Raw genomic sequence first — 24,410 nt, 5'->3', positions numbered from 1 at the left:
TTGATGTGGGTTGATAGTTTATGCTGTGGTTAATATTTGGAGATTCAGAAGGGTACAAATTAGGGATCGTTGCTACTATCTCTATAAAAGGGTGCATCTGCGTTCTTACCCTGTTTTCAAACTCAATTATAATTTTCCCCTTAATTCTTTAACTGAAGCTTATAATTATTCTCATTTTTGTTAAGAGTACTCCCTCCGTTTCTAAATATTTGATGCCGTTGACTTTTTTAAATATGTTTGACGGTTCATCTTATTCAAAAAATTTAAGTAATTATTAATTTTTCTATTATTTGATTCATTGTTAAATATAATTATATGTATACATATAGTTTTATATATTTCACAAAAGTTTTTGAATAAGACGAACAATCAAATATATGGTAAAAAGTTAACGTTATCGAATATTTAGAAACGGAAGGAGTATTTATTAGTGTTAAAATTCATGTCAAGCTTATGCTTGTCCTTATTTACTAAATGGAATGAGTAAAATTGATGTTTTAACAGGGGCAAAATTCATGTCAAAACATATATAGGTAGAATCGAAAGCCTTAAAAAAGATTGAGGGTAAATATGTAACGACATATTTAAATTTTAACACCATTAACTACTCTTAACGAAATATGGTGATGCACATGCTTGAGGACATTAAAGAAAAGAAGCAATGCATTGTATACCGTGTGTCCGTGTGTCACATGCATATTGTCAGTTTGTCACACTTGTTTTATTGCTTGTCCCTTGTTTTGAGATGATTATTGGTGAGCTGTCACATGTCTCATGACTTCAACAAATACCCGAGTTTGGGTCTTTTTCTTTATCCAATGACAAGCTGTCCCTTGACTAAGAGCATGTACAGCTTACTCTAATCTTTATTATAATAAATATAATAGTTGTCTCCTCACATTTATTGCAGCACACATATCAATAATTATTTAATTACTTCTCTCTCACTCCTTCCCAGCTTTTCTCTTCCCTCCAAGCCAATCAGGGAAGATTATTCATGCTAATTTCTTGTTCCGTCGATGGTGCTGTCGATAGGAAGGCTCCAAGCCAGCGCTAGGTGCATTGGTGCCCGTGCATGATCGTCGACAGATTAATCGACGATGTTTTTCTCTCTTGGTACTCTCTCTCCGCCACATAGGTATAAAATCCAACGTAAGCTTACTATTAGCCGATAATTTCAAGTTATTGTACTTGCCCTTAGAGAGAAGTAAGGAAAGAGAAGCAAGCAGGCGATTGATCTATCGTCGGGCGGTAGCACGTCTTACGATGCATGCTGCCGTTGTTAGCAATTAAAAACACACTTTGTGGGTCCCATGAAAAGCCCGTTGGATCTTATGTTAGTTTGTGGTTTTCCTCTTCCGCTTTCTCATTCGACTGGTTCAAGTGGCCACAAGAATTGAGTTCAGTTTGGATCCGGTATATTGATACAAGTGTGTATAGAATTAATTATTTGATTAGTGATATGTGATCAACATAACAGCTAGTCTATTGTATAGGTTGGTTCCAGTGCTAGCTGCAAAGATAGATGGAGGCAGCCGACGGCCGACGACACTATTGAACTTTGAACCTGCTCTAATGGAGAGTAGTAGTACTTCACCCCACCAACATTTGTTTGGACGACCAACTATAGTTTGCAACTTCTTAAAAAGGAGCCAAATACATGAGTTAATTTTTTTTCAAGAGGCCGCTTTTTGAAAAAAAAATGTTTGCTTCTACTTGATTGAAACAAAAATTTTCCATCTTATAAAAAGAAAAGAAACACACTGAGGAAGTTAGAATTGTAGTTCCCAAAGTAAGACATTAACCCTTAATTCCTTAAATGCATTTTTCATGTGACCGTGAAATACTTTCTAACAATAAATTATGCAATATAACCAATTTAAAATCAAAAGTAAAACCAAAATGTTTCTGAGTTTTTCACTTTAATCAGGGTAAAAAAAAGTGGAGTCTTACACATATTACATATAGAGTAAGTAGGCCACTTATGTATGTCCGTACTGATGTAATGACCCCCCACATAACAGGGTGGTTGTGACAGAGACAGACTCACCATCGCCACTAGAACCGCCACTAGAGTCTTTTAGAAGAAGTATGTATGTCATATGATTTGTCTAAAATTAATGTGGTCTCTTCGTCCCAAAAATAAATGAGGTATATTTTATATTTTGAGATAAATTTTAAACACGCCGACAGTTCTTATATTTTGGGATACTAGAGTATATATGACTTTAAATAATTTGGGCTTATGTATGAAAAATAAATTAGAGCAAAAAACAACGTTGATGTTTCCTTTTAAATAAATGAGTGTTGAAAAAGGATGACTCATGTATTCGTGACAAGGGTTATCAATGCACTTTGACAAGAACATACATGAAAGAAAAGAGAGACAAGTGCCTGGAAGTTATAAAATAAATTGACATTTATTTAAGACTTGAGAATGCTAAAATGATTTGCGTTTGGTACCCAAGGAGCACACATAGCACCACTGTTCAATCTTTTGTTTTCGGCGTTTGTATTAGAGGGTGTAGATATAGTGAAATTTTGAACAAAAATTGATTATATCTGAGCAAAATTCACAACAAAATTTAAAATATTGGTCAAAATAATATCATGCCCGGGGGAGGGGGGGGGGTGTGATAGGACCGAAATCTTCCGGAAATTTCACTTATTATTATCCTCAGTATTACAGTACTTTCATCTCTCACATAATATATTGTTAATAACTAGTGGTGTTATGGCAAATAACTTACTAGACAACAATATAAGACAAGGGCTCGTGGGAGTGCCCAAGCATAGAGAGAGGATGCACTACTAGAAAAATATTTTTTTTTCCAAACACTGTCATTCTTTTTTTCAAGCGGGTAGGTCTCTTGGAGCTAAATGGCCGCCTGTGAAAATGACAACTGTGGGGTGAGATTGTTGGCAACGGCCTGCGAAAATTTATTTTTGCAAACGGACCTCTTAAGAGATTCAAGGTATCGTATAAAAAATTACAGATTTAACATCGGTTTTATCACAAAACTATAACTTTTGTAATCTTAATATGTTATGGATATAAACTCTAAAATATACGGTTCTTTGATATATTCATCACTAAATTTATAGTTTTGTGGTACGATACTTTAAATATGTAGTTGTATGATAAATTTGATACTAACCATGTAGTTTTGTGATATACATATTTAAATATGTGTGGTTTTGTAAAATTTACTCAATCATATAATTAATTAATTAATTATTTGAAATCAGATGTAGTAGTACAAACTATGGATCGGCAACATGCATGTGCCTACTCTTTATTCGAAGTCAACTGCCGTGGAGGGTGTGGGGAGACGTCCGTGTTAACTTTGATGCTACGTACAGAAGATACATAGCTCTATCTAATAAGGTAGGACTACTCCATTACGAAGGCTATGTACTCCAGTAGAAGCTAGGGAGAAACGCCATTCCTCCTTGGCTCGTGCCGGTTGATGCCTGCAACAGCGGCGAATAACAAGTAAGCAGGTGCGTTCCCGATGCTCAAACAACTGGTTGGTTAATTAGTTGCATTTTCTGTTCTTTTTGATCTTCGCATGCATGAAACGTCAATCGACAAATTGACACTCCAAGTCTGAAAGTTTGACCTCGGTTGGAGCTAAAAACAGAGCTAGCCATTTATCGACTAACGATCAGGTACGAGGCCAATCTTACTAATCGTTTCATATTTTCTTCCAAAAAAAACTAGTCGTTTCATATTACACATCTGGTTTGAAGAAATGATTGAGCTAGCTAGCTATTGATTTACTCTCGCTTAAGTAACATCCGCTGAAGTAAAATATGCAACGATTAGTAATACTCAACAGCTAGCTAGCTCAATCGTCTTCTCCAGACCAGATGTGCAATATGAAACGATTAGTTTTTTTTGAAAGAAAATATGAAACGATTAGTAATGACGAGCTAGCTAGCTTGCTCCATCTTTAATTTAGATGGGTGTGAGCTCCTAGCTTAGCTTGCAGTGCAGATCCGCGTTTGGCTTTCCTATGCAACCTGCAGTGATGCTGTGATGGCGAGCAGGGTCGAGGAGTAGAGGAGTGGCGTTAAGCAGATTAGGGCAGAACTGGAGCAGAGCCGAAGCTAGCAGATGCTGGCTGGCCAGTGGAGAAGGAGGAGATAATCAGTGAGGAGAGAATTCGGGTCGGGGGAAGAAGACGAGGGGGCATTTTTGACATTTGCTAGATTTGTCGGGGTTAAAATGAGTTCACCTAACAAGGGCAGAGACCGAAAATTTTATTCAGGCTGTGTTTAGATCTAATAGGTGAAAAGTTTTAACGTGTTAAATAAGTAAATCTGAAAAACAAGGTTAAATTGATAGTTGGACTTTAAAATAGGATAAATAAGCAATTGTCCCTAAATTTTAACACCATTAATTACTCTTAACGAAGTATGGTGAAACACATGCTTGATGACCACAATTGCTATAAAGAAAAGAAGCAATGCATTGTATACCGTGTGTCCGTGTGTCACATGTTGTCACACTTGTTTACTGCTTGTCCCTTGTTTTGAGATGATTATTGCTGACCTGTCACATGTCTGATGGTACAGTGTTTGTTGAAGTTGACGAGTTTGGGTCTTTTTCTTTATCCAGTGGCAAGCTGTTCCTCGACTAAGGTAGTGTTTGGATCCAGGGACTTAACTTTAGTCTCTGTGTTTAAACACTAATTTAGAGTATTAAATATAGACTACTTACAAAACTAATCTATTATATTATTAAAGGAATAGAAAAAAGGAGTCTCCACGTTCGCTCTCATGGCCTAGAAATTCTCACATTAATCGAAGAAAAAGAAAAAGCAGAGTCCATATAGAAATACAATTTAGAAATAGCTGAAATTCGGAATTAGAAAATAAGAAATATTAGAAGAGGAGACTAGAGTCCATATAGAAATACAATTTAGAAATAGTTGAAATTCGGAATTAAAAAATAAGGAATATTTGAAGAGGAGACTAGAGTCCATATAGAAATACAATTAAGAAATAACTGAAATTCGGAATTAAAAAATAAGAAATATTTGAAGAGGAGACTAGAGTCCATATAGAAATACAATTAGGAAATAACTGAAATTCGGAATTAAAAATAAGGAATATTAGAATTAGAGAATAGAGTCCACGTAGAAATACAATTAGGAAATAACTGAAATTCGAAATTAAAAATAAGGAATATTAGAAGTAGAGTATAGAGTCGTAGAAATACAATTATGAAATAACTTAAATTCGTAATTAAAAATAAGGAATATTAGAAGTAGAGGATAGAGTCTATATAGAAATACAATTAAGAAAATAAAATAGAAATTTGGAATTAAAAAATAAGGAATATTAGAAGTAGAGTATAGAGTCCATATAGGAATTTAAAACTAACTAAAATTTGGAATAAACATAATAAAATTAAAAGTAGAGTTTAGAGTCCGTATAAAAATACAATTTATAAATAAATAAAATTAGAAATTAAGAAAAACGTGGGAAGAAGAGTTTAAAGTCAATATAGGAATACAATTTAGAAGTAACTGAAATTCAAAATTTAAAATTAAAGAATATTGAAAGATGAGTTTAGAGTCCACATAGAAATACAATTAGAAATAATAAAAATTCAGAAATAAATATAAATAATATTGAAAGAAGAGCATAGAGTCTATATAAAAATACAATTTACAAAAAATTCGGAATTAAAAAATAGAAATATTAAAAGACGAGTCTAGAGTCCATATAGGAATATATATAATTTACAAATAACTAAAATTTGATATTAAAAATAATTAATAACTAACACGTATATAAAATACAATATAAATATTACACATTAGTAGTTTTGTAAAGTTATTGCAAAATTTAAAATTATATTGTCATTTTAATATATTTGAATAATATAATGAGAAAATATATATGCTATTATTTGAGAGAAAATATAATGATGCTAGCCGCGTAATCTGCGCGGGCCATCATGCTAGTTATATAAATGAAAGCTATTTTGCGAGACAAATTTGTTAAGCCTAATTAATATATAATTAGAGAATGTTTACTGTAGCATCACATAGGCTAATGCTCAGTTATTAATCGATGATTAGCCTATGTGATGCTACAGTAAACATTATCTAATTATAGACTAATTAGGCTTAACAAATTTGTCTCGTGAAATAGCTTTCATTTATATAATTAGTTTTGTAAGTAGTCTATATTTAATACTCTAAATTAGTGTCTAAATAATTAGTGTCTAAATAAAGAGACTAAAGTTAAGTCTCTGGATCCAAACACTACTTAATATAGGCCATGTTTAGTTGTTTGGCTAATTTTTTTTTATGTATACATACACATATTTAAAGTATTAAACGTAAACTAATAACAAAACAAATTATAGAATTCGTCTGTAAACTGCGAGACGAATTTATTAAGCCTTATTGATCCGTCATTAGCAAATATTTACTGTAACACCACATTGTCAAATCATGGAGCAATTAGGCTTAAGATTTGTCTTGCAATTTACACGCAATCTGTGTAATTAGGTATTTTTTTATTTATATTTAATAATCCATACATGTGTCCAAACATTCGATGTAATAGGGCGAAAATTTTAACCGGCATCTAAACAAGCCCTCAATGCCATACTCCCTCTGCCCCTATAAAACACGATCCCTAGATTCCCAATTCAAAATTAGTAATAAAAGTCAGAAATACCCTCATCAAGTACATCCCTTAATAAGGTTTACTAGTTGAAAGAGGAGAGAGATTAAGCATTTCTCGTGTGAACGGGAGCAGAGAGAGGCAGCAACATTCAATGTTTCTTGTTCTCTGCACAGAAATTGTTTTATACTAGGACAACTTATTCACTCTTGTTTTCTTTAAGGAACAGATAGTAGGAGTTTCTCATGCCGAAATTTATAGAAGAAAAGAATTGGCCCAGTTAATAAGGGAAATCGGGCCCAAAAACCGAACAAGCACGGTTAATTAAACGGGAAACCGGCAAAAACCTATATAGAAAAGGAAAAGAAAGCAACTATTGAGACCTCACAAAAGTCATCGTTGCCGAGCTCACCAAAGGCAAGCAGCTTTGACAAGAAGAGGCCTACTATAGTGTGTTGTGACTCGTGAATTAAACAATTTCAATATCCTTAGTGGAGCTATCGCTCCGCTCCTTAAAATTACGCTACGAGAGTCGCTCCATCCTCAAAGTAAATATTATAGCAAATAGTTTGTAAGTACTATTTTCTCGTTTTCACATAACTTTTTTTTTAAAGTTAAACTTATTTAAGTATAATCAAATTTATAAAAATAGTAGTAATATTTCTAATATAAAATTAGTATGATTGAATCCAACATTTGTTCTTTTGAAAATAATACTATGTTTACCTATAAAGTTACACAAACTTAAATAATTTGATTTTGAAAAAAAAGAAAGAAAGAAAAGTCAATACCTCGGTGAAGCGGAAGTAGTAGTAAGGTAGTTTTAGTTGCTGCAACAAGTAGGATGGAACTGAAACGTTTTAGGATTAGATCTCATCCATGCGTTTAGTTTGAGATGGGATCATGGGATGAAGTAGACTGCAATTAACGGAAATATGGGATTATCCTCCATGGAAATGCCTTTCTGTTCCCATGCCATTTAAGCTAACAGGGTTAACGTTTTTCTCATCCCCTCATAGAAGAATTCACGAGGATCACGTTCCGTTATATGGAGTAGCTTGTTCAATTAATCCAATCCACAAGAAAAAGGGATTGACGAGATTAATTCCACACTTCAATCGCTATACCGTATCCCATGCACCACAGCGTCGTAGTGATCCTAGATCGATCTTGCGATTCATTGCTTTGTCAGGATGTACTCCTCCAATCACTGTGGAGCTCAAGCTCCTCCTTGCCACCACCGCACGCAAAACCATCGAAGATGGAGGAGATGGTGGCATCGATGGTTAAGCAGTTGCCGAGTAGCTTACCTCCACGGCCACGAGCACATCCTCTCCAGCTTCTTATCCTCCGACACGATCATGCCGCCCAGTGTGCTTGGTGCCTACTCGATTTAAGGCAATTGAAGACGACATCGATCTTCTTCTTGTTGGTCGTCTCCATGCACGTTGACGCCCCTGGACGCCAGTGAGGTAGTGAGATTGAACTGTAATGGGGCGTGCACTGCACTGCACAATGATCACCTTAGCTTGCAAGCGATGGCTGCCGGCTTGAGTGTGCACTCGTCGGCCGCCCTCTAGATCTAGAGTCGTCGGTTGTCCGTCGAACTCCGCCCCGCCATATTGACGATAATGATGAAGCGCCCTAAGGGTGGCGATGAGGAAGGAGGAAGAGAAGAGGGAGAGAGGAAGGAGGGGAAAAAAGAAGATATTTTTTTTGATTTTTTTAAAAAAGGTATAATTGGAATTGCCACTGTACACTCCCCGTTCCCCAGACAGGGGCAAAACTGTCATTCGCTGAAGTAGCCTCCATCACGCCGGCATGCCCGCCGCCGCCGGCGAGCAATGGAGTCAAGTAAACCGCCGCCGTCCGCCTTCGTCGACAACCACATGGTACGCGCCCCCCAGCTTCTACCTTACCCCGACCTTCCAACTTTCTATCCCCCTGTGGATTTCGATTTTTCACTTGCATCACCATTGACTCCGAGTTCCCCAGATGACCAACCCGACCATCAAGCTCGGCGCCGACCTGCGACGGATTAAGCATTTCGTGGCGGCAAGTAGGATCTATGTGAGGATTTTAGGGGTTGGGGGGGGGGGGGTTCAATCAGAGGGTTTCATGGGTGCTCGTCAGAGCCTGTTGGATTTTGACGCCATCCAGGAGTCCTCATAGGCAACACTAGTTCACTCATAACTCGTTTATGCCAAGTTTTTCTGCTTGAGAGAGTTTGTCCGCTTCAGAGGAATGCAGGGATTTACGGATAGTGACTAATGAGAATGTGAATCGATCAAATACGCTCAGTGTGACTAATTCAGTGCATACGGCAAGCTGCTTTATGTTATGCCCCCCATTTAACTAATTTTCTTAGCTCGCATAGAAGGGTAGCTGTGTTCCTGTTTCGACTATATTTGCCATTTACACAGTATGCAAATCAGTCAGGTAGACGAAATATGCGTGTGGCCTGTCATCCTGAGTAAATTACTAGATTAGTGTCATGAATTCCTTCTCTGGAATGGGTTGCTTGCTATGCTTTTCCCCCTGTATATTTTCTCAACTGTAGAACGGGGGATTTCAGGTAGTTCTTTATTCACTCTCTTTGTATGGCCGTGCTTTAGCGCTAGCCTATGTGTGGTTTTTATTCTTATTTCTTTTGCGGTATATACCTTCTGTAGAAGATATATGGTGTGTTTATTTTTTATTTCGTGGACCTAATTCTGTTACATGCGTTGAAATGAACTTCCACTGTGGTGTCCTGCTTTTATTGGCTACCAGCTTTGAGACGAACATTTTTTCTAACTTTAGTTGGCTACTTGACTTATAGCATGGTTTTGTGGCAGTAGATAAGATTAAAACTGTCTTATTTGAATTGCTATGATCTTTGTTTCAGAAAATGATGGTGAACTCATTCTTTTCTTCTCTCACTGTAAGATCAGTATTTTGTGCCTAAGGTTTCGGCTATTTGTGTGGCCTTCCAATCATGATTTCAAGAGGCTTCACACTGTCGTAGACCATCAACAATTGCCTTCAATTCCCCCCAAAAAAAAAACAATTGCCTTCAATTTTCTCCAATCGGTATCCCCATTGAATGATTGAATCACACTTCAAAGAACCAGCGAAACTTAATTTGGAGAATATTGCAAACTTTTTTTCTATCCTTAATGCATAGAAGAGCTACTGTTTTCCTTTCAAAGAAAATGATTGAGTCACACTTTACTAATCACACTTGTTAGTGTTGATATCAGCTAACCAATCTCGCCAATGTCTGAAATTAGTAAATTAAACCGTAGCTAACTTGGTATTGATCTTTAAAAAAAAAGAAAAGGAGTTATTGGAGCTTTCCGTTGGATTGACTTTTCGCTTTTTGGGATTTATAATATATGATAGTTACTTTCAATGTCCTGTTGCAATGCAAGGGCATTCAGCTAGTAATTTATAAAGGATATATGCCACCAAATTTTAGTCTCTATGCATGGTGGGTCCAAGTTCACATGACACATGATCATCAGTGGCATACAAGAATTCAACTTCCAATGGCTTAATAGGAAATTCCTCTATATGCATTTATATAATTAAACAATCAATAAAGGGAATTACACTAGCTCTGCACAAATGCATCCCTAACCTGTGGACATAAATTCAGGTGCTTAGAAAAACAAAACTACTTTTCCATGTTGAACATATATGCCTACTTTGTGTCCCTTACTTTGTCTGTGTAAACAATGTAGGTGAGCTGTAGCGATACTTGACAGGTTTTATGCATATAAGAAAATCTGTTTAACAGAATTATGATCATTTCATAGTAATGTCACTAATAAAATTACAGCACACACATATGAAACTATGTGTCTAGGGTGCTTTTCAGGACTTATTTTCTGTATTTCCAGATTTGCTTATAGTCATTTTTTCCCCTTCAAGATAATTGTTTCATTACATGTGTGGTGACAACAAAAACGTGAAATATTTAGGAGCAACAAAAGAAAATGAATTATATTTCATGCTGGGAATTTAACTTTGCCTCTCTTTTTTTTTTCAATAGTCCAGGGAGTGGCATACATTCGTTTGGGCTCCATGGAGGCCGCATTGCTGCCGTCTTCTACCTTATTACCCAAACTCGTAGAACTGTCCTGGTACCTTTTGCTAAAGGAAGATATTAGGGTCATCAGATCAGGAGGAGGACACAAGATTACCTTGGCTAAACAAGATCTACAGGAACTACAGAATTGCATCAACAAGGCTTCATTTTTCTTGGCTGGAACTGGAAGGATCAATGCCCAGAGTTGGCAAACGTCGCGCTTGCACACCTGGATCAGTGATGCCCTGAAGGCCGCCTCTTGCTTGGAAGATCAGATCGCCATGTACGCAATGCGTGGTGTTTATGTGGGACATTTATATGCGATGAAGTCGGCTATTGGGATGTTGTCAACTGACAAACTTGTGAAAATCATCAGAGACCGAAAAAACGAGATGCCGACTGAGGTGCAAAATTATCATCAAGAAGTGATGGAGCGGCTTCCTGCAATCCTTCCTTTCACCCCACATTCTCATTGTGAAGAACAAGATACAGTACCAATTGGATTTATGGAAAAAATTGAAGAATTGAAGAATATATTGTTGCGAGATGCTGCTCCAGTGATCTTTGTCAGTGGAGAGCAGCTCTCAGGGAAGACTACTCTCATGAACCAGGTGTATAAAGACATCGATGTCAGGAATCATTTCAAAATACGTTCCAAGGTCGACATGTCAAAAACTAGATGTTTGAGTGACTTGCTGCGGGCTGTGCTGAAACACGAAGAGCGTGAGACAAACTCCATGTATCCCGATGCCATTGATGAATTGAAGATAATTGAAGAGATCCAGCGTACCTTTCGGACTGTGGGCAATCGCTACTTGATGGTGATGGATGATGTCGACGATACATCTTCGCTGCATGTTTTACGACATGTCCTAGGAGGATGGGAGGGGAAGATTGTGTGCCTGACCAGGAACACACGTATACAGTACGAAGAGTTGCATGCCAAGGTTGAGATTCGCCCTCTTGAACTGGCTTACCAACAGCAGCTACTGGTGCATGTAGCTTTTCGCAATGCTGATGACACCCCTGCTCCTGTGGCCGTCGATAGAAACAATGATGGGCAGCAAGGAGGAGGAGAATACGATCAACTGGAAAAGGCTCTCAAGGGGAAGACAGAGACAGATAACATCGATGGAGATGACTTGACGCCAATGGTGGAGACTCTGAAAGGCATCTTGAGGAAATGCAGAGGCAACCCGTGGAACATACGGGCCGTGGGAGCGTTGCTTGGTGCTAATCGCGTCGATAAATGGAAGGAAATCGAGGAAAACCAAGTTGATGATTTGGTAATAGGAGATAAGAAGCGTGATCCACTCATACCAGCAGAGTATGCCCAACTGCCCGCTGACATCCGGCTCGGCTTCTTGTACTGCCTGGCTTTTCCAGAGAGATCAGAAATCCCTGAGAATTCATTGATCCCTGCACGGAAGCTTGTGCGCCTCTGGACGGCAGAAGGCTTCCCACCGAACGACAGCCCACTTCAGAGCCAAGAGCAAGAGGCAGAGAACCTGCTACAAAGACTCATTGACTACAAACTGCTCGTGGTGAAGAAAACAGGCTTGGATGGCGAGGTGCTGAAATGCAAGGTCAACGAGCACATGCGATCCCTGGCTCTGGAAATGTGTGAGGCACAGAAAATCTGCAGATTTGCACGGGACCCCGCTCACCCGGCACCCCGAACCAGACCCAGCTCGAGCTTGTTCAGCAGAAAGACAGCACTGTTGCACCGCTACCGTGTACTCGCTGTGCATGGAGATGGAGACGGCAATGAAGCTGTCCAAGAAATGTCTAGTGCGATGAGTAAAGACATTCGGCTGCGCTCCCTGCTGTATTTCAGAACCGAGAGGAAGGAGCCTCCCAAGCTTGAGCTGTCATTTGGTCGGACGTACAAGCTTCTACGCACGTTGGATCTTCAGGGAACTCGGCTCACCCGCTTGCACTCCAGTATCACCTGCCTCGTTTGCCTGCGCTACCTAGGCCTGCGAGGAACACAGCTGGAATATCTCCCTGAAACTCTGCAGAGCCTCCGCCGCTTGATGTGCCTCGATATCAGGGACACTGGCATCACAGAGGTGAACGATGTGTCTGAATTTAAAGAGATGAGGCATCTCTATCTTGCAAACTCCTTCCGCGACCAGTCCGTGCTCATCAAGGAAGGCCTGCTGTCGCTGCTTCATCTGCAGACGCTGTCAGGTGCAACACACGAGGTGCCTTCTGAACGAAAAAAGGCAGGCATGGTACCTTTCGAGCAAGAACTGCTATACCTCAAGCTCCTTAGGAAGCTATCAGTTAAGAAGGCATCAATCTCATGCAGCAAAGGCATCTCTGATGCAATCAACAAGATGGACCTCCTACAATCGCTCACTATAACATGTGCTGCTGGTGAGAAGAGGGGGTTCAATTTGAGTTATCTAAATGTCAACAAGAATCTCCGTAAGCTGAAGCTTGGGGGTCGTATGCAGAAATTTGACCGTCTACAACCAAAGCTTCAATCCATAACATACCTCTACCTCTGGGACAGCAAACTGCCAGTAGAAGGTAAAGATCCACTACAGCTTCTGCAAGGCCTTCAGCAGCTTCTCCTCCTCTCGTTATACAACGTCTACGAAGGGGAGAAGTTGACTTGTACCAATGGCTACCACAAACTGAAGAAGCTGTCCATCATCGCGATGGGAAAGCTCAATGAGTGCACGTTTGGCACCAAGAACATGGCAAACCTCGAGGTGCTTGTTTTTGCTAAATGTGCAAGACTCAGCAGCCCGCCGCCGAAGCTTGATGAACTAAACTTCCTCCGGGAGGTGCATTTGGCTCAAATGCCTCAAGGATTCTATGACGGCATGAAGCCAGCAACCAAGAAGCTCGTGCATTTTCCAGAGTTCCAGCACCACTTCCACTCGTCAACCAGAGCTGTCGTGCAAGGGGGAAGCTAAGCCATAATCGCCGATCCGTTCGCTTCACTCACCACAGGCAGGTGCCACCTCTATCCTCCATTGCAAAATGTTTCAAGTATTCATCATCACCCTCAGCGTCACTAACCAAACTTTTTTACTTCTTGTGTGTACGCCATACCAGGCTTCTGTTTCAGTGCTGTAATTTCCGGCCAGCTTCTAGTCACAGCTTCATCAGTTCGGTGTGGCCGTCAGATATATTTGCTGTGCAAGTTCTGAATATTTACCGTTTCATAAATCAGAGTTGAGTGAACTACTTTCAAAATAAATTTAGTCATCAGTGAACTACGTCCATATATGGTGAGATCCCTGCCCGCCCTCGTTTACTGCTGTTTCAATAAGGCTGTATGTTTTCACAAACATGGTGTTAATGGTGAGTGTTTTTTCTTAAAAAAAAATTGGCAATGGTGACCAATTGGTAATCTACTACGGTTGCCCCAAGTTTTATATTCAAGTTTAAATCCTGGTTGATATATATGGTTTTTCAGAATGATGCTTGTTAGTTACTCCCCACAACTCAACGTTCACAAACTATTTTGGATATATAGCGATGAGCTTGGGATTGTAAATGATCCCCACAACTGGAAATACCTCCCTGAAACTTCTCTGGAATCTTGTTTACAATTGCAATCCCCTGAGGCCGTAAATGGCCCCCTGGACTGTAGATAGTGTCGTAATTGAGTTTCACTGCGAGGCTGCAACTATAAACCGATGGGGTCAACCCTGCACCATCGTAAACCTGAAAAATAACATGTGGTGAAGTCAAAGACTCGAGAATAACCTGAAAAATAAATTTCCCTGGCTGTCTTACCATTCAGAACTTGCCATTGTATCAGAACTTGACATTTTTTTTAGACAATGGATAGAAATCCGGCATCTATATCCATAATTGGATATACACAATCAAAATTATACGAGTGCATACACTCAACATCTCAAAACTAAGATGCAAAGAAAAACAAATAACCGAAATGAAAAAGACTATATGACTAGCTTCAAGTTTTTCCTAGTTGTTGCAAATTTTGGAGATGCGGAACTAATTCGCCCTTCCTCCTCCACGCCCTCTCGCTACCAATGCGAGCTCCTCAGTCCGCCATGAGCAAAAACAAGGTACGGAACTAGTACGTCCAACTGCCTTCGCTGCCCGGACATGTCAGCGGCGATTTTCTGGTGATATATGCTTCGGTGGCTCGGTGGAGTTGAGATTCTGCAGCAATGATGGTGGGGCAGCATGATGGTTTGTGTGCAATGTGATGACGGCGTAGCGTTGTAGACTTTTGGCGAGATAAGCTACGACAGCTCAACGGAGGTGGTATCCTACGACGATGACATGGCGGCAATGATTGCGTTGAAGACAGTAATCTAAAAGAAAAATCATTTTCAAGTTTGCTAAAAGGGTATTATGTACATGCAAATATCTCGTGTCATCTCTCCTTCATGCATACTGCTCAGTAAGGAAGCATATATAACATGTATATAAAGAGAGGATCTGACAAAAAGGCTGCATGCAGCAAAGTCATAGCAAGAGGTTCGATTTTTTTTCAAGAGATCGGACGACTGGATTGAAGCATTTTCTGCCTAGCTGTCTGTCTCTGCTTGCGATCGAACGGCCTGAAAAAACTGACGATGGCAAGTGTGGGTGGCTGCATGCATGCGCGCGCGCGGCTAGCAACGCGGGGCGAGGTGAGCCAACCACGCCAACTCCGACCATTCCTCCCGTCGCCTCCCTCTCTTGACACCATCTCAACCTCCATCCCCTCCATGACTTGTGTTTTGCCATCGCGCGCTTTTGCCCACCGCTTCTCTCCTCCTCCTCTCCCCCCTTCCCTTTCCCTCCCGGCGTGTGGTGGTCGGAGGTTGCCATTCATTGGCCGCCCCCACCACCGCACCCGCCGGTGAGGAGGGACACCGCCATCACATTCTTGCTATATCCAACGACCTCCATTGATTAACTACGTGCGTGTGAGAAACTAATCAACCGGCCGGCGTGCTGGCTTTCCTCATCTTCAAGATGCACCGGTGGTTCATTGCCAGCTGCGGAGACATACGTGCGGCGGCGGCGCGCTCATCCCGCCGCCGAGGAGGTACGCCACGCATGCATTCCGATGATCTGAATCGGTGGTTTGCGAAAATTCTTCAAATCGGACCGCATGCATCGGATGCCCGCGCTTCCGCGCCGTCCCCATCACACGTGCCGTTGCAACAAATCACCCATATATTACAGAAACGGTTTATTAAGGGGATCTGTTTCATTTTTTTTTCTACCAACAATGTTTCAGCAAGTATACTCATGTTGTTTCACTATGTATAGATCAAATGTTGCAGTGAATTGAAACATCATTTCACTATTTGCTGAAACATTGTTTTTATATATAGTGAAACAGCTTTAAAAACCGCTGTTTCATACGTTGTAGCAAAATGTCTCATGAGATGATTTGGTTATGTTTCAGCATTTTAAACGATCGAAACATTTCCGATCTACTTAATGAAACAATTTCGATCCGCTTAGTGAAACACCGTCCGTTTTTTTAAAAAAAGATCGAGCGCCCGATTTATAGGTGCCTCGGGTCGTTTGTTTGATTATTGCCATGTGTGTATGTGAATGCAGGCGATGCGATTGCGCCCAAGTCGGCGCCGCCGTCGCCGTCGCCGCCGCCGAGGCTGAGGAAGACGGTGTCGGAGACGGCGGCGGTGATGCTGGCCGTGCCCAAGGACGTGGAGGAGTTCCGGACCATGCCGGCGTACGGGACCAACCTCGAGCTGTTCACCTACGACCAGCTCAGGGCCGCCACCGCCGACTTCAGCCCCGAACAGATCGTCGGCGAGGGCGGCTTCGGCGTCGTCTACAAGGGCCTCATCCATGGCGCCGTCGTCGCCGTCAAGCAGCTCAACCCCTTAGGCCACCAGGGCGACAGGGAATGGCTGGTCAGTGTGCACACATCATCATCTCGCCATTCTTGTGCTCATGCAAGCTGCTAATCATTTATAGCTATTTTAATAGTCCATTCATGCAATAATTATAAATATACTACACCATTATTAATCGGTCATATCTCTCATACACATAAAATATAATGGAGTCTGTGTTGGAACTGGCTACAATCTGTAGCCCGTTTTCTTCCTTTTTTTCTTGATATGTGTTTATTGTACTTGCTATAATGTTGCACTAATTTAATCAAATAAAATTGAAATTAATCAAATGAAGACGGAAGTGAGCTACCTGGGGCAGTACAACCATCCGAATCTGGTGGAGCTCATCGGCTACTGCTGCGAGGACGATCACCGGCTGCTGGTCTACGAGTACATGGCCAATGGCAGCCTCGAGAACCACCTCTTCCGACGTGAGCTTAAATTAATTTCTCGCCATTAATTTATTTTGCTAAGGATGTTGCTAATGATCACTATGATCAAGAGCATATGCATGCAATGCAAAGGTTGAAACTGGTTAACGATCCCGGCCAGGTTCATGCAACCTCTCATGGACGACCCGGATGAAGATCGCCTTGGACGTGGCGAGGGGCCTCGCCTTCCTCCACGGCGGCGACCGGCCGATCATCTACCGCGACTTCAAGACCTCCAACATTTTGCTTGACACAGTTAGTAGTTATCTTACTCAAATACAAATTCATGAGGGTTACTACATAACGCTATACCATTGCAACAAAATATTTCATCCGTTTGAAATTATAAGTTATTTTGATTTTAGTTAAAGTCAAAGTACTTTAAGTTTGGCTAAATTTATAGACAAATTTAATAATATTTATAACACCAAATTAGTTTCATTAAATCTATAATTAAATATATTTTCATAATATATTTATTTTGGGTTGAAAATATTTTTTTTCTACAAACTTGATCAATTTAAAATAGTTTGAAAAGTCAAAATGATGTATAATCTGAAATGGATGGAATAGTTTTATGCATGCTGACATCAGTAGGGTATTGTAGTTTGTAGGTATAGGTATCTTCGTAAGTACCAGATTTGATATCGGTACCGTATATGAATACCTTATAGATATAGTTACTAGGTTGATGTCAACTATTCCGTTAAAACGGTAATACCTTTTTTTAGTATTTCTATAAATTGAGAGAACAATCTGAATTTTCAAATGTTAATTTAGCTTAATAATTTGGGGGTGTAATAGGATATGAAGGCGAAGCTGTCGGATTTCGGGCTGGCGAAGGAGGGGCCGCGGGGAGGGAAGACGCACGTGTCGACGAGGGTGATGGGGACGTACGGCTACGCGGCGCCGGAGTACGTCGCCACGGGCCACCTCACCGCGATGAGCGACGTCTACGGCTTCGGCGTCGTCCTGCTCGAGATGCTCGTCGGCCGCCGCGCGCTCGAGCCGCCGGCCGCCGGCTGCAGCAAGTGCAACCTCGTCGACTGGGCCCGCCCCATCCTCATCCGGCCCAAGAAGCTGGAGAGGATCGTCGACCGCCGGATGGCGCTGCCGGCGCCGGCGGCGGACTACGGCGGCGGCGTCGACGCCGCCGTCGAGCGGGTGGCGCGCCTCGCCTACGACTGCCTCAGCCAGAACCCCAAGGTCAGGCCCACCATGGGCAGGGTCGTGCACGTCCTCGAGGCCGTCCTCGCCGACCACCACCACCACGCCGGTGCTGCTGCCGCCGCTGCACGGCCGGCAGCCGCCGCCGCCGCCGCCACCGCCACCGCCGGCCGGTTATATGTATAGATGTACATGTTTGGGAATTAATTAATTTCATCATTGATTACGTAATATTATTATAGGGTCTTTATATATGATCTATCTATGCATGACGCACGGTTTAGGCATAGCAAAGAACGAATTTTAATGAGGCCACTGCGTCAACAAAATCATTCGAACTTTTTTTCCAAACACGCAAAAAAAATTGCACGTTAATATATTAGAAGAAAAGAGTCACAAACGCGAAAAAAATTGCACGTCAATATATTACCTAAAAGAAAAGAGTTTTTGTTACACAACGCAATCAGTCAGACCGGCTTATGCCAGGCGAAGAGAGAAAAAAAGACAAAAACCAAGGAAGAAGAAAGAAACTACTAGGATGGCTAAACACAAATCCGATCGGCGGGAGAGAGCAAAGCCACACTACACTCCCGAGGAATCCCCAAAAGTAGCAATGCCAGCTAACGATCACATATGACTCTCTAAGATGATGGACTTTAGAACCACTAAGACCGAAGAGAGCGCGGAGTCGTAAACCCTGCAGTTGCGTTTCTTCCACAGTTGCCAAGAGACCAAAGGACAAGTGAGTCGAAGCCCCTACAGTTGCGTTTCTTCCACAGTTGCCAAGAGACCAAAGGACAAGTGAGTCGAAGCCGGCATGAAGATGCTCAGGTAAGCAAGCCCTAGAAGATGGCCACCTTCTTTCATTAGCATTCTTTCAGCCATTCTTTCAATAGAAGCCAGCACGAAGATGCTCAAGTAAACTGTCACGGGGCAGCTCAACCAGGAGGCGATAGCATACAAAGCTAGATCTGTCAAGCGAACACGTAAAAATCATTCGATCGATATTTACCATAATCATGACTAATGACTGAAAACTTATTAGTGTGGCTGATGCCTGAAGAAAAAGATCAAGAAAGAATGCTAATGACTGAAAATAAATCAAGGATTTATTAGCGTGGTTAATGACAAATAGTTTATGAATCCAATCAAGGCAAAATATATTTTTCAAAAAGTTTATGAATCAAAGGGTGGCTAATGAATCAAATCAAGGCTTTATTAGTTGGCTAACGACTGAAAAAAAATTAAAAAGTGTTAATGATTGAATCCAATCAAGGCAAAATATATTTTTCAAAAAGTTTATGAATCAAAGGGTGGCTAATGAATCAAATCAAGGCTTTATTAGTTGGCTAATGACTGAAGAAAAAAATTAAAAAGTGTTAATGACTGAAAGGTAAAAATAAAAAATAAAAAGTGTTAAGAAAAAATTAAAAAAATAGTGTGGCTGCTGGGATTCGAGCCCAGGTCTCCACGGCCACAACGTGGAATTCTCACCACTAAACTACAGCCACTTCGTGTTACAAAATGTGTTACAAAATAGTATAATATTTAAAATATATCTGTTGGTTTACTACACCTATGTTAGGAAGGCAGTATAGTTTGTGGCTTGACACACTTCATATTATTACCATGGCAAATCATCCACCATATGCTCCAGGCTTACACATAAACATATCGCTTGCAGCCATGAATATGTCACTTATTGCAAACCGCTTCTCACTCTATAAATGCAAACAGAATCACTGAACAACAAGTTTGAACTGTTTTTGCTTGGTTTTTTAGTCCAAATTGAGCCCGTCAGCCTAACATCTAGGACAACATAGAAGAGGCCAAGAGGAGGTACCAGAAGTCATAAAAAAACATATATATTAGTCTCAATCTGGATCCTTACAAGGAAGTATTAAGCAGCTCTCTTACCATTGCCTTACATTTTCAATGGCACAAAATCAGGTATCACATTTGTCATACACTCATATCTCAAGTCTGATGTCGGCATAAATATGTAAAATAATTACACTACATCACCAGCTAGCACGCGGGGCTTGTGGCACCTGTTGAACAGCTGCGAGTGGATTTATCTGGGTGGAGAAGGCGAGTTGCAGGGCATCAAGGAAGCCCCGTCGCAGAGATGAAATTTGTTGGAATGCAGTCCTGCTCAAAGCACATTCACTCCCAATGAGTCTTTTGGGTCATAGAGGCACAAAAACATTACGATTGAAAATGTCGATTGCAAGTGTGAGACATCCATACCTCTTCAACGCAGCACCTTTCCTCCTAAGGATGTATAATGTCGAGAACAGCAGTGAAAATAGAAACATCACTTTACCACTTGGTAGAACCACATGCACCTTTCCAAATTTTATGCGAAATGAATGAAACCACCAGAACAATGGATCAAATTGATTTGTGACGCGTTGAAAAGAAGGTTGAATGGATTTCGGCAAAGCCTTTCTAAGTCCCTGTATATTCCCATTGTGCGTAGGTGCTGAGCTTTTAGTAGCATCCTCATGTGCTGGTGATATTGAGCCATTCTGAGAAGTGGAAAGGTTTCTTTCTGCTGATTCTGATAGTTTTGCACCCTGATTGGTGGACTTCTTATTAGCTGCAGATTGTAACGCATGAAGTTTTCTCAATAGGTCCTGTAGAGGAAAATATAATAAACAACTTAATAATGCAAAAGAATTGACAGTGCATCTCTACCTCAGGAGCAAAACTTAAGGGGCAGAGCAGCAATAGAAGTTCAGAAAAAAAACAATATAGAAATCTGAAACTCCTAAGTTGTATCTATTACTACAAGGCGCCAACAAAAACTTACCTGCCGATCTTGTTCAGTCAACTCAGCCTTTTCAGTCCATGAGATAGCAGTTGCAGTCTCATGGGAGACAACACTAAGGAATGTTACCGTGTACAACTCTGCCACCTCAAAATATTGTTCAGGTGACATAACCGATGTAACAACCAACCCATTTGAGGAGCTGTTCTTTCCTTCATCTAAAACATAAACTTGATCATCAGTATATCTCCATTTAGCAAGGTATTCATCGAAGATTGGTCTAAGATCAGATCCAGATCCTCCTGCCATGTGCATCGTAGCCCTACGAGAAGAAAAATACCAGTAATTGATACAAAGAAGGGGAAGCATGAAAACACTCCATGAAAAACCAACAACACATGGGGCCTCTGTGTAACTGTAACAAGTACCCTGTAATGAAAATTTTCAATGGTATTGATGCCACTGAACCGTAGATTGTCTTGAGCTGGATAAACATCTCAGATGTCCTGGAACAGTTAGCATAATGTGTTACACACACCAGAATATAAACCAGACTTCAGAAACTATGGAAACATTCTACACAGTGGATAAAGAAGATAATAACAACAAGTATTAAGGATTGTTTGCATGTTTAGTACAAAAACACATTTTTTCAATATCCATCCATATAAATCCAGAGCAAACCTGAACCAGACATTAGAAAGTATGGGATCATTCTTTTTGCATGTGTACATCTATTGTTTTTCAATTTTATCATTTCAAAGGCAAGCTAAGTTAGGTAAGGGTTTAAGGCACCTGGATGAATTACGTATTAATGGGACATCAGCTAACAATTAGTACGCAGTACATTTCATTTAACCTTTTATCAGGGTATTAAGGAAGTTTCACCAGGAAACAAGACAGATATTATGATTATATACAGTTACTCGTGAAGATATTTTTTCTTGGGCAAAATCAGAAGCCCATAAAAAATAACTTATACTTGTATTATCATAGAGAAGCAATGGAAAACTTAAATTTGCTTTACCAGGCAGCATTCTCTCTAATTACAGAATGTATAAGAACCTTAGATTTGGTCAGAGCATAAAAGCAATAAAATGAGGAAAGGTAATGGATTTACCTCTTAAGTTCTTTAAGCGCCTGAACAAGTACCATCCCAGCTAATTCAAGCATTTCCAGAAGCTCATCATGGTCGCATGAATTCTCCATGGCAGCCGAATGTACTTGACTGGATACAGATAAGGCAGTGGATACGGCCTGCTCGAACAATCCGCTGACCAGATAGCTGAGCCATCAGGATGTCAACTTAAGTAAACAAGTTTAAAACCTTTTATTCACCATTTGGAACTTTACATGCTTGCGTAAATTGTAAAGCACAATTATACAGTATATGGTTGACTGCTCCTAAAGTCATCCAGATTCCAGAATAAGAACAGTGTATTTTACATGGCATTCATCCTGGCAAGCATGTCTACAAATCCGGCTAAATTCCCTGCCCTTTTGCGCTACGCGAACTGAAAACCTAGCTCAATTCGCTACCGTCTTATACTACATAATTCAGCGAGGCAGTCGCGAACTCGCGATTCAATTACCTGACTAAACAAGCAACCAAGATGAACTACTTTAAGACCTAGGCTAATGCGACTACGAACCATGTGGGGGAGGATTTGATCTTACTGCTCGGCGTCGTCGATTTGCTTCCAGAGATTTGGCTCCTGCGCAGAGGTCCCCATGGTGGTGGTTCGGAGCTCACGCTCTGCCTCCGCCTCCGCCTCAAGCTCTCCCTTCCCCCACCGGCTCGACGGCGCCGCCGCAGGGGATCTCCTCCTTGCTGCGTCGGAGAGGAGGAGACGTGGTTGAGAAGAAGAGGAAATAATAATAATAAAAAAAAGCAACTGGAATTGTAATAAACGGAGTGGATAATAAACGCGCTGAGCCCTTGCTACTCACAGGAAAAAAAGAGGAGCCCGAAGCTTCCCAATAGGAGAGGAGGAATCCTTGATGAAGCCGGCGATCAGCGGCGGCGGCGCCCGGAGTGGAGTGAGCCGCACGGCCGATAAAGTCGGCGACTGGCGGCGCCGGCGCCGGCGGATCGGAATATCGGGTCGTCGCCTCCGCCGTTGGGTGGAGACGGAGTGGATGGGCGGGCCGCTTGATCGGATGGGCCTTATTAGTGCCCTCATGGGCCGTCCTGTTTGTTCCACGTTGTGCCTGGCCCATGTTTGGTGGGCCTTCTGGGCCATAAATAGCACCCTTTATGGGCTGTCCCGCATTGCTCAATTTGGGCCTGGCCCATGTTTGTTGGGTCTTCTCGGCCATGAATATATCCCTTTACGATTTTGCTATATCTCACTCGAAAGATTTTTTCTTATCTCTCACTCGATTTTCTCACTCAAATTTACAGTGCCTTTTCTTATAAGTTACAGTGTAATTTATGAAACTTACACTGTAACTTTTGTTAGTTACACTGTAATTTTTGAATCTTCGCATGTAAATTTTAAATTTTGTATTGGATTTGGTCTTTTTCTTGAGGATATGGTAATTTAGTATCCATTATGGTGTTTCTTAATTGCTTTTTGCCTTTTATTATATATATCGGATTTTAATCTAAAGATTAAAAATCTATGTGATACGATCATAAAAATCTTTCGAAAGATGTATAGGTACTCCCGGTTTATGGGCTGTCCGTTTTGCTCAAGTTGGGCATGGCCCATGTTTTCCAGCCCTCGAATATCTTTGGAATATCCTGGCCCATGTTCTGTTCGCAAGCAAATTAGCATTTAGGTCCTCGAAAAGAAGGCAAATTAGTTATCACTCGAATATAATAAGTTGATGCAGCAGAGTCAAGGCATGAGACTATCAGACTAACATGACATTTGACAAGGCAGCAAATTCATCTAGAATGTTACACTTTGTAAATACGTTTGAATTCCCCTTTTTGAATGTGTAGAGAGCCAAAGGCAAATTAAGCGCATCAACTTGACCGCAACATATGCTTGCGTTACATCTTTCAAGAATTCAAGTTTCAAGTCTTTGGTCAGGTCTAAACTGGAGACCCCACAGCAAAATTATATTTTACTTAATTCAATCGAACTTACTTAGTATACAATAATTGCAGTTAGTTGGTTGTAGTTATTTAGAAATAGAGGATTATTGTATTTCTTTTAATACATACTCCCTCCGTACTCGTAAAGGAAGTTGTTTTGGACAGCGACACAGTATTGAAAACACAACTTTAACTTCTTGTTTCTGTAAAAATATTTATTGAAAAGTGATATATGTATACTTTTATGAAAGTATTTTTCAAGACAAATATATTCATATAATTTTTACATTTTCAAACGCAACAACTTGAGAGTTATTCATGGTTTATATTCCCAAGGTTTGACTTAAATATTATCCTAAACGACTTTCTACGAGTACGGAGGGAGTACATGATAAAACAATAAAACAGAGTTCCA

General features: G+C 40.7%; 3 protein-coding genes and 1 non-coding gene across 8 annotated transcripts; 2 read left to right on the top strand and 2 right to left on the bottom strand.

The window, feature by feature from the left end:
- The first annotated feature begins 3,370 nt into the window (after positions 1-3,370).
- LOC9271614 (disease resistance protein RPM1) lies at positions 3,371-14,141 on the top strand. Of its 5 annotated transcripts, none has more exons than XM_026026373.2 (3): positions 3,371-3,496; positions 10,685-13,687; positions 13,793-14,141. In XM_026026373.2, exon 2 carries the CDS (start codon positions 10,717-10,719, stop codon positions 13,648-13,650), a length of 2,934 nt encoding a protein of 977 aa, XP_025882158.1. In that variant the 5' UTR covers positions 3,371-3,496; positions 10,685-10,716; the 3' UTR covers positions 13,651-13,687; positions 13,793-14,141. The 5 variants fall into 5 exon arrangements, with proteins under 5 accessions (XP_025882158.1, XP_015644519.1, XP_025882159.1 ...); XM_015789033.3 differs by having other exon boundaries at positions 3,371-3,504; XM_026026374.2 differs by having other exon boundaries at positions 3,371-3,504; positions 10,685-13,691.
- A 1,270-nt stretch (positions 14,142-15,411) lies between these two features.
- On the top strand, positions 15,412-18,407 carry LOC4341982 (probable serine/threonine-protein kinase PBL17). Its single transcript, XM_015787108.3, has 5 exons — positions 15,412-15,752; positions 16,277-16,593; positions 16,874-17,009; positions 17,131-17,264; positions 17,814-18,407. The coding sequence occupies exons 1-5, from the start codon at positions 15,680-15,682 to the stop codon at positions 18,360-18,362; spliced, it is 1,209 nt and encodes a 402-aa protein (XP_015642594.1). The 5' UTR covers positions 15,412-15,679; the 3' UTR covers positions 18,363-18,407.
- Positions 18,408-19,615: 1,208 nt separating this feature from the next.
- On the bottom strand, positions 19,616-19,687 carry TRNAH-GUG (transfer RNA histidin (anticodon GUG)). Its single transcript has one exon. It is a non-coding gene; the product is annotated as a tRNA-His (tRNA).
- A 329-nt stretch (positions 19,688-20,016) lies between these two features.
- LOC4341980 (protein APEM9) lies at positions 20,017-23,090 on the bottom strand. The gene is made up of 7 exons (XM_015785550.3): positions 22,900-23,090; positions 22,627-22,780; positions 22,070-22,234; positions 21,378-21,455; positions 20,992-21,271; positions 20,427-20,815; positions 20,017-20,327 (listed from the first exon to the last, which is right to left on the bottom strand). Exons 2-7 carry the CDS (start codon positions 22,680-22,682, stop codon positions 20,198-20,200), a joined length of 1,098 nt encoding a protein of 365 aa, XP_015641036.1. The 5' UTR covers positions 22,683-22,780; positions 22,900-23,090; the 3' UTR covers positions 20,017-20,197.
- Positions 23,091-24,410: the final 1,320 nt, after the last annotated feature.

Source organism: Oryza sativa, chromosome 6, assembly GCF_034140825.1.
Source record: "Oryza sativa Japonica Group chromosome 6, ASM3414082v1".
In the NCBI taxonomy this organism is placed as follows: domain Eukaryota; kingdom Viridiplantae; phylum Streptophyta; class Magnoliopsida; order Poales; family Poaceae; genus Oryza; species Oryza sativa.
Note: the sequence above shows the minus strand (reverse complement) of the source record. Positions and strands in the feature narration are given on the sequence as shown.

Bases quoted from the DNA above. Each gene is read 5' to 3' on its own strand.
- LOC4341980 (XM_015785550.3), bottom strand. From the start codon at position 22,682: ATGGGGACCTCTGCGCAGGAGCCAAATCTCTGGAAGCAAATCGACGAC. The intron at 20,816-20,991 runs GTAAGTTTTTGT...TTTCCTCTACAG, and splicing joins TGACTGAACAAGATCGGCAG to GACCTATTGAGAAAACTTCA. The intron at 20,328-20,426 runs GTATGGATGTCT...TGCTTTGAGCAG, and splicing joins AAAGGTGCTGCGTTGAAGAG to GACTGCATTCCAACAAATTT.
- LOC9271614 (XM_026026373.2), top strand. From the start codon at position 10,717: ATGGAGGCCGCATTGCTGCCGTCTTCTACCTTATTACCCAAACTCGTA.
- LOC4341982 (XM_015787108.3), top strand. From the start codon at position 15,680: ATGCACCGGTGGTTCATTGCCAGCTGCGGAGACATACGTGCGGCGGCG. The intron at 16,594-16,873 runs GTCAGTGTGCAC...AATCAAATGAAG, and splicing joins AGGGCGACAGGGAATGGCTG to ACGGAAGTGAGCTACCTGGG. The intron at 17,010-17,130 runs GTGAGCTTAAAT...GATCCCGGCCAG, and splicing joins CGAGAACCACCTCTTCCGAC to GTTCATGCAACCTCTCATGG.